The sequence below is a fragment of the Falco rusticolus genome, chromosome 18 (genome assembly GCF_015220075.1).
Source record: "Falco rusticolus isolate bFalRus1 chromosome 18, bFalRus1.pri, whole genome shotgun sequence".
Taxonomy (NCBI): domain Eukaryota; kingdom Metazoa; phylum Chordata; class Aves; order Falconiformes; family Falconidae; genus Falco; species Falco rusticolus.
This window is the reverse complement of record NC_051204.1, coordinates 576,633-584,399: the sequence shown is the minus strand read 5'-3', so window position 1 is coordinate 584,399 and position 7,767 is coordinate 576,633. Positions and strand designations below refer to the sequence as shown.

At 65.8% G+C, this 7,767-nt stretch overlaps 1 protein-coding gene across 2 annotated transcripts; it reads left to right on the top strand.

The window, feature by feature from the left end:
• Nucleotides 1–1,214: 1,214 nt before the first annotated feature.
• On the top strand, nt 1,215–7,584 carry SLC25A39 (solute carrier family 25 member 39). Of its 2 annotated transcripts, XM_037410918.1 has the most exons (12): nt 1,215–1,352; nt 3,382–3,490; nt 3,567–3,626; nt 4,279–4,323; nt 5,047–5,156; nt 5,275–5,342; nt 5,474–5,598; nt 5,770–5,943; nt 6,087–6,196; nt 6,360–6,441; nt 6,534–6,614; nt 6,699–7,584. In XM_037410918.1, exons 2-12 carry the CDS (start codon nt 3,394–3,396, stop codon nt 6,815–6,817), a joined length of 1,071 nt encoding a protein of 356 aa, XP_037266815.1. In that variant the 5' UTR covers nt 1,215–1,352; nt 3,382–3,393; the 3' UTR covers nt 6,818–7,584. The 2 variants fall into 2 exon arrangements, with proteins under 2 accessions (XP_037266815.1, XP_037266813.1); XM_037410916.1 differs by lacking the exon at nt 4,279–4,323 and having other exon boundaries at nt 1,245–1,352.
• The last annotated feature ends 183 nt before the right edge of the window (nt 7,585–7,767 follow it).

Sequence of the window (7,767 nt, the reverse complement as noted above, 5' to 3'; positions counted from 1 at the left end):
CACCCGTCAGCACTGCGCTGCTGCTCTCGTGAATGAGCACGCCTAAAGCATCTTCTCTAGCTTAAAATGCCAACAGAAATAAGGCCACCTCAGAGAGCTCACTGCTTTGCACAAAAGGGCTCGTGACTCCACACAGGCACTCCCAATACAGTACAAAGAGCCACCCTGAGCAGTTGCAGTAAGCAGAGGGAGGATTTTAGCCTCCCAGACCAGGCACATCCCCAAGTTGAGCCGCAGCTCTCCCAGGACCAGGTGGAAGTAACAGAGGTAGCTCCGGTATTTGTGCGTGTTGATAGAGCCACGAGCCAGCATGGCCGCCTGTTTTGAGGGTTGCACCTCTAAGAGTAACAGTGCATTTCAACTGTGCCTTACTTCTGAGACCAGAGATGGGACCCCAGAACCTTCTTCATGAATAAAGCCACTCTCCAGTAGAGGAGCTAGAAATGCGAAAGACAGCCTGTAGCCCTCAAGTAAAAGGGATCTTCCAGCTAGCTAACACAGAGCAAAAGAGCCGAAAAAGCTCTTGGCGTACCCCATTTCCCTTTCTTAGGCCCTAGCGCTCCCTGCACAGCACGCACCACCCCACAGCCCATCTCCTGGGGGGCTGCAAGGCCCCAGTGCCACCCTCCCCTCGGCCTGCCCCAGGGCCAAAGGCTGCAGCCGGTGCCCCCTGCCTGCCCCTAGAGCCCCGGGGTGGGAGCAGGCGCTGGGTGCCCCTCCCCCTGCAGCAGCACCCCAGAGCGCTGCTAGAGCTCCCTGGGGCCGGCGAGGGCCAGCAGCAGGGCACCAGCCTGGCAGTGGGGCACCGGCCTTGCCGCACCCTCACCCTGCAGAAGGTGCCTCTGCTCACCGGCTGGCGGGGCGAGGGCTGCGCGGCCACTGCCCCTGCCCAGGCACAGCCCAAAGCCTCCACAGCCAGCCCTGGCACCCAGGCTCCGGCACGGTGAGCGTGCAGAGCCCACCGCCGCCGGCACACAGCGACTGTGCACACCCTACTGCCCCAGCACAGCGAGTGTGCAAACCCCACCGCCTCTGGCATGGCGAGTGTGCAAACCCCACCGCCCCAGCACGGCGAGCGTGCCAGGCAACTCCCAGCCGGCGCGGTGCGGGTGAGCTGCCAAGTCGCGCCCCAGCCCGGGGTGCCCGTGCAGTTCCTCCCCCGGCCCGGCAGGGGGCGCAAGGGCGCGCAAGGCGCGTGCGCGGGCGGCCGGCCGGCGCGGGGCGGAAGTGGCGCGCGGGCCGGCGCGCGGCGGTGGGGCGCGGGGCGCCCATGGGGCTCCTTAAAGGCACCGCCGCCCGCCCCCCGCCCGCTGACGGCGGAGGGAAACGCTGCACGTGGCTGGAATGAGCAGGTGGGGCGGGGCCCCTCGGTGACCCCCCTCACCCTTCCCTCGTGACCTGGCACGCGCGGCCACTGCCTCAGTTTCTCCCTGGTACCGGGGGTCGTGCGGCTGTGCTGGGGGCGGCCGCGGGACCACCCGGGCTCCCGGCCTTGCTGGGAGGGCGCGGGGGGGGGGCGGGGAGAGAGCGAAGCCTCGGGGGAGGGAGTGCAGCGCCTGGGGGGGGGCTGTAAACCTTGACGTGGGGCTGCAGCCCGCGGGGTGCACGCTGCAGGGGGGCTGCCCCCGCCCGGGGGGGCCCGGGGCAGCTGGGGTGCCTGTGCGCCCGTCCCCCGGCCTGGGGAAGGGGCGGTTTGTCCCCCGGGCCGTCCGCGGGGGGGCCGCGGCCGGGCTGTCCCCAGCAGCGCTGGGAGCGGTCCCCGCCTGCTCGGGCCGCTGGTGCTGTTGGGGGACTTCCAGGAACGGCTGGGGGCGGGGGGGCAGCTTTGCAGCCCCCGGCTGGCGCAGCCCAGCTGCCGGGAAGCGCTGCGGCGGTCGGCCCGCAGGACCCCCATCGCGCTGCCCTGGCGGGGGGCTCCATATGCTGGGGGCCCCTCCCTGGTCCTTGCCTTTGTCACCTGGCCGCGGCTCTGCTGTCCCCTCCGCGCTGACCGTGGCAGCGCTGCACCCAGGCCCAGCGCTGGGGTCCGCGTCAGGGCTTTGGGGGCTTATTTTTTCCCGGGTGGAAAAGGCAGCAGCTCCCAGCTGAGGTGCCCTGGGGGTGCTCTGCTCCCCTGACAGCAGAGCGCTGTGCCCTGGCATGTATGAGCAGTGAGTTTTAAGCTGTTCAGGTGTTGCAGCGCTGTGAGCGGGAGGTTTCCCCCTGCTCGCATCGGATTTGACACGAAGGGATGGAGCCGAGGGACAGAGCTGGGGCTGGGGACCAGCACCCTGCCTGTGGCACAGTTTTGCCAAAGCTGCGTGGTCCGCGGGGAGCATGCCAGGGCCGCTGTCCCGTGACAGGCACAGTGGGACCCCATGGGACCCACACCCACTCCACCAGCAGCACCCAGCTCTCCCAGTGGGGCTGGCGTGTGCAGCTCCAGAATAGACACGTCCCTGCTTGCAGCCTTGGGCACCTAACAAGTCCAAAGCCTGTAACTGAGAGACCGATGACTGCTCTGACCTTGCAAATTGCTGAGTCAGATGATGAAAGGTGGTTGGGGTTTTTTTGCTGCATTTCCTGGCTTAAAAAAAAAAAAGTTCCCAAAGCTGGAAGCCTGCCAGCCACGGCTCCATCCCAGCATGAGGACTGTCCCCAGGCTGCGGCGAGGGGGAGCAGCTGGTCCTGAGCATGCAGGGCACGCTTGGGCTCACTTCTCTGCGTCCTGGTCCCCCTCCCGCAGGAAGGGTGCGATGCGCGCCGCTTCCCGAGGGCAGGGATGCTGGTCCCGGGCGCCACAGCCTTGCCAAGCCTTGGGAGGGGCAGCAGCAGCAGGCGGGGGAGGCATACAGCAGGTTTTGGATGCAAGAATCATTTTTGCGGTGCTTGTTGCAAGCTGGCCCCCCCTGTGTGAGGGGGGGAGGGGTGTCCCCCCCAGGTGTCCCTCCGTGGCTCTACTGCCTTCTCGGCTGGGGCTGGGAGGGCCGTTGCAGCATGGCTGGTCTTTGGACTTTGTTCCTTCCTGTCCCTTAATTTTCCAACTGCAGGGAGGGGACGGTCCTCCCTCCCTAAGGACACAGAAGGCTGGCCTGGACCGTCCCCACCCCTCCAGCAAGGCTGGGCCCACTGCCAGTAGCGAGGCCGGGGAGGGTGTTATCAGGGCTGCACCGGACCCAGGAGCAGTCCCTGTCCCCCCCAGGGGGAGCACGATTACAGGGTGGGTGGGCCGCACCTGCCCTGTGCCATGCCGATAGCACAGCCAGAGGTGGGACGTCTGTCCTTGCACCAGTGGACTGGGGATGCTGGGGGGGCCTTCCTGAGGAGCCATCGCTCATCCCTGGGCAGGCCCCCCCCGGGAGCACCCCCAGCCTCGAGCATCCCCCTTGCCGTGTGTTGCAGGCTGACGGTGCCATGGCCGAGAAGACATCGCCGAGCCCCTGTGGGGGCATCACGCCGCTGCAGCAGATGCTGGCCTCGGGGACAGGGGCCATCCTCACCTCCCTCTTCGGTGAGGACCATGGGGAGTGGGTGGGTGCCAGGGGCTGGCACGGCGCAACGTGGCTAAAGGGATGGTGTCGTTTCAGTGACGCCACTGGATGTGGTGAAGATCCGGCTGCAGGCCCAGAGGACCCCCTTCGCCAAAGGTAACCCTGCTCAGGGCATGGCGGGGGTCTCCAGCCAGCCGCCCCCCCCGCCCCAGTCAGCCGGCGAGCAGCCCACGTGGGTGTCTCGGTTGGCAGAGCTGGTGTTGGGGATTTCTCAGCCTCTGAGCGTGGGGCCATCACGAGGTGGCAGGTTACCATGGGCCCCTCGTCCTGTCGGGCTCGGGGGGCCCTGCTGGGGGAGCTGGGCTGATGCTTGGCTCTGTCCTTCCCCCTTTGCCGCCCTGCGCCGACGCCAGTTGGGGTCAGTGCTGTGCCCACCAGCCCCCTGCCCGGCAGGGAGCGGGGTGGAAGGGCTCAGCCTGCTCCAGCTGCTCGCTCTCTTACCTGCTGCCTTTGTGCCTGTCTCTACACTGCTCCGCACGGCTTCCATGGAGCAGGAGAGACCCCATGGGCTCTGCCCCCCATCTGCCCCCCTCCCTGTGGGGTCAGCGGGCTGGGGCTGGTCCCAAGGGACTGGTTTAGTGACAATACAGACGGCTTGGGAAGTGGCTGTGGGGGCATCCGGCCCCCTCACCCATGGAGCTCTCCCACTGCCTGACCCAGAGCTGTGGCACACAGAGCTGTGCCCCAGCTCGGGGAGGTGGCACATCCCCTGTGTCATCACTCAGTGTGTCCCTGTTGTGTGTTTCAGCGTTGCCAGTGCGGTCTGTGCCCTGGGGCACTCAGCAGGCCACATGTGAGTACGCCCGGGGGCTCCGGGCAGCTCCTGCTGCCAGTGGCTTTGCTTTGGTCAAGCGCTTTGACCCTGGTTTGCTTCCCCACTGGTGGCAGCTTGGGGTCCTCTGGCTGAGAGAACATCCCTCTCTGGTGTGGGGGCCACGACTGTCCCCAGCCGCGGCCCTTTGGGGCTGCCTGTGCAATGTCCCCGCTGGGTCCTTGCCCGCGGGTCTGCTGGGGGTCTGTTGTGCAACAGGCCCGGCTGGCTGCAGCCCTGCTGTCCTTGCCCTGTCTTGTCACTCTGTTCTGTTGCTATGTCGAAGTCCCCTTGGGTCTCTGCTGCCCCGCTTGCTCCCTGCCCAGCATCCCTGTGCCTGGCCCAAGAGCACGGTGGAGGGGCTGTGCTGGCTCCCTGCGGTGGCATCCCCAACGTGCCAGGGCAGCAGAGCTGACGCAGGGTGAGGCATAAACCTCTCCTGCCACTGACAATGGCTCCTGCCGTGCCCCCATCCCTGCGGTGGGGCTGGATGCCCCCTGCCCTGTGGGGCTGGCCATGGTTAGACCCTTGCTGAAGAGTTATCCTTCTCCTGGCCGCCTTTGGGGCTGGTCTCCTCCAGGCTGAAGCATTAGGCTTTGGCTGTCTCCTGGAAGAAGTGATGGTTTTGGGGATCACCTGGGCTGGGCACAGGGCAGAGGGGAAGGGTCTCCTGCCTCACAGTGATGCTGTTGCCCCCTGCTCCAGGGAAGTGTTTTCTCTACTGCAATGGGCTCATGGACCATCTATATGTTTGCCAGAATGGCAACAGCTGCACCGCCTGGTACAAGACCCCCACTCACTTCACTGGCACGCTGGTAGGAGCTGCGGGCACAAGGCAGGGTGGGCAGGGGCCTCCCTGTCCCGGGGAGGGGGTGGGGGTGTTTGCCCGTCTCCCTCCTCTAACCCCTTTCCGTGGTGCTCTGCTCTCCCCAGGATGCCTTCGTGAAGATCACACGCTATGAGGGCATCAGGTCTCTGTGGAGCGGCTTGCCCCCCACCCTGTGAGTATGGACCCTGCCGGGGGTGGTCTGGGTGTGAACACCTGCCTGGGCACATGGGCATCTGAGCCCCGAGCCTCCTGCCAGCCCCCCAGGAGGGCACACATGCCCCTCACACCCCTCCTTCTTGGCAGGGTCATGGCTGTGCCAGCCACCGTCATTTATTTCACCACCTACGACCAGCTCCGAGACTACCTGCACGCTCGGACGGGAAGCCGGGGGCATCACATTCCCTTGTTGGCCGGGGCCCTCGCCAGGCGTGAGTACCCCTCCTCTCCAGGGGTCCCCCCCGCCCACCCATCTCCTTGCAGGAGAGTGTGGCTGGTTTCTCAGCTGTTGGTGCCCACATTCAGCGCCTGGCTCTCCTGGCACCTGCTCTGGGCCTCCGGGACGGCTGCTGGGGCTGGTGCCAATGTCCCCTCCCTTGCAGTAGGTGCTGTGACAGTCATCAGCCCCTTGGAGCTCATCCGCACCAAGATGCAGTCGCGGCAGCTCAGCTACCGGGAGCTTGGCGTCTGCATCCAGTCGGCCGTGGCTCAGGATGGCTGGCTGTCCCTCTGGAGGGGCTGGGGACCCACCGTGCTGCGTGATGTCCCTTTCTCAGGTATGGCTGCAGGGGGACCGGCTGAGCGGTGGCACTGGGAGAGGGGGGGACAAGCACGGGCCAAGGCACCCTGCTGGGGAGAGCAGAGGCTGGTGTGTCCGGGGTGCCTCACTGTAGTGCTGGTGTTTCTTGTTTCCTCCTAGCTCTCTACTGGTTTAACTACGAGCTGGTGAAGGAGTGGCTCTGCAGGCAGGCCTGTCTGGATGAGGCCACATTCATGATCAGCTTCGCATCCGGGGCCATATCCGGGACGGTGAGTTCGGGGCCCTGGGGTGTGCACCATGCTGGGGCTCCCTCGGGCGTAAGCAGGGAGGAGCAAGGGATGGGGCTGGGACGGCACCAGGAGGTGATGGCAGAGCTGGCGCTGGGCAGGACCAGCCAGGTCCCAGCTCAGCGCCCGGCTGCTGGCCCCGCAGGTGGCTGCGGTGCTGACGCTGCCCTTTGACGTGGTGAAGACCCAGCGGCAGATCGAGCTGGGAGACAGTGAGGTGCACCCAGGTGAGAAGCTGGGCTCCGGGCAGATGCCTGGGGGGAGCTATGACCCCTCAGTGGGACATGGGCATCCCCAGACCCTCACCCTCTCCCCGCAGTTGCAGCCTCCAAGCCTTCCTCCACCTGGCTGCTCATGCAGCGCATCCATGCAGAGTCTGGCACCCGGGGGCTGTTTGCAGGTAAGGATGTGTCCCCCCAGCCCTGGGATGGGGGTTTACTGGTACCCTGGTGTCACTGGGGAGCTGATGGGGTTGTCCTTGTAGGCTTCCTGCCCCGCGTTATTAAGGTGGCACCCGCCTGCGCCATAATGATCAGCACCTATGAATTTGGCAAGACCTTCTTCCAGAAGCTGAACCAGGAGCGGCGGCTGCGCACGTTGTGAGCCAGGGCGAGGGCAGGGCTGGATGTGGCCAGTGCCCCAGGGGGACAGTGCCACCCCTGCTCCCGGTGAGGCCTCCTGGGAGCAGCAAACCAGCTCGGCTGTGCAAAGCCCAAGTGCCTTTGTGCTGCGCTCTGCCTCCCCGCTGCCTGCACACAGAGGCAGGCCTGGCCCAGCTCCCCATCCCCAGCCACACTGGGGACATCTGTGCCTGCTGCTGTGACACTGGGGGGGACGTGGGCTCCCCTGTACTCACCACTTGAGCTGGACAGATGCTGCTGCTGGACTCACGGACACTCTGGCAAAGATGGGGCGCCCCAGGAGCTGCGGCAGGGCAGGAGGTGGGAGCTGGGGCTCTGGTGATGACCAAACTGCCGGTGGCTTCTCTGCGTCCCTGCCTGGCCCCCAGCCCTGCGCTGGCCACGGGCCTGCCCCTGCTCGCTATCAGTCACGCACAGCATCCCCTTGCCAGTTCTGCATGGCATAGGGACAGGTCAGGGCCCTTTCCCTGCCTCTGGACCTCTCCTCCCACTTGGGGTGTCACAGTCCCCTGCCAGCCCCGGGGCTCAGACCCCATGTGGGGACAGACCTTGCTGCTGCTCTGGGGGGGCTGAGGTGCCCTGGTAGCCCCTGCTGGTGCCCGGTTCTGTCACCACAAGGGCCTGCCCCAGCGTTTGTGCCCGGTGTGGGTGCTACCCCAGCTCACTCTGGGGGTGGGTGGGTGGGGAATTTCTCTTATTTTCCTAAATAAACGAAAATATTGTCTCTTAGGGAGTGGAAAAAGAAATCCTTGCCCTGTGTGCTGGGACTATGGGAGGCATCCCCAGAGGCGACAGCTGCGTCCCTGCTGTGTGGGCACAGTACTGTCACCCGCCAGATCCTTGCTGGGCTTTCGCTGGGGATAAGGAGCCCCCAGCCCCTGCTGCCCGCTGCCACAACCCACTGTTAATGGG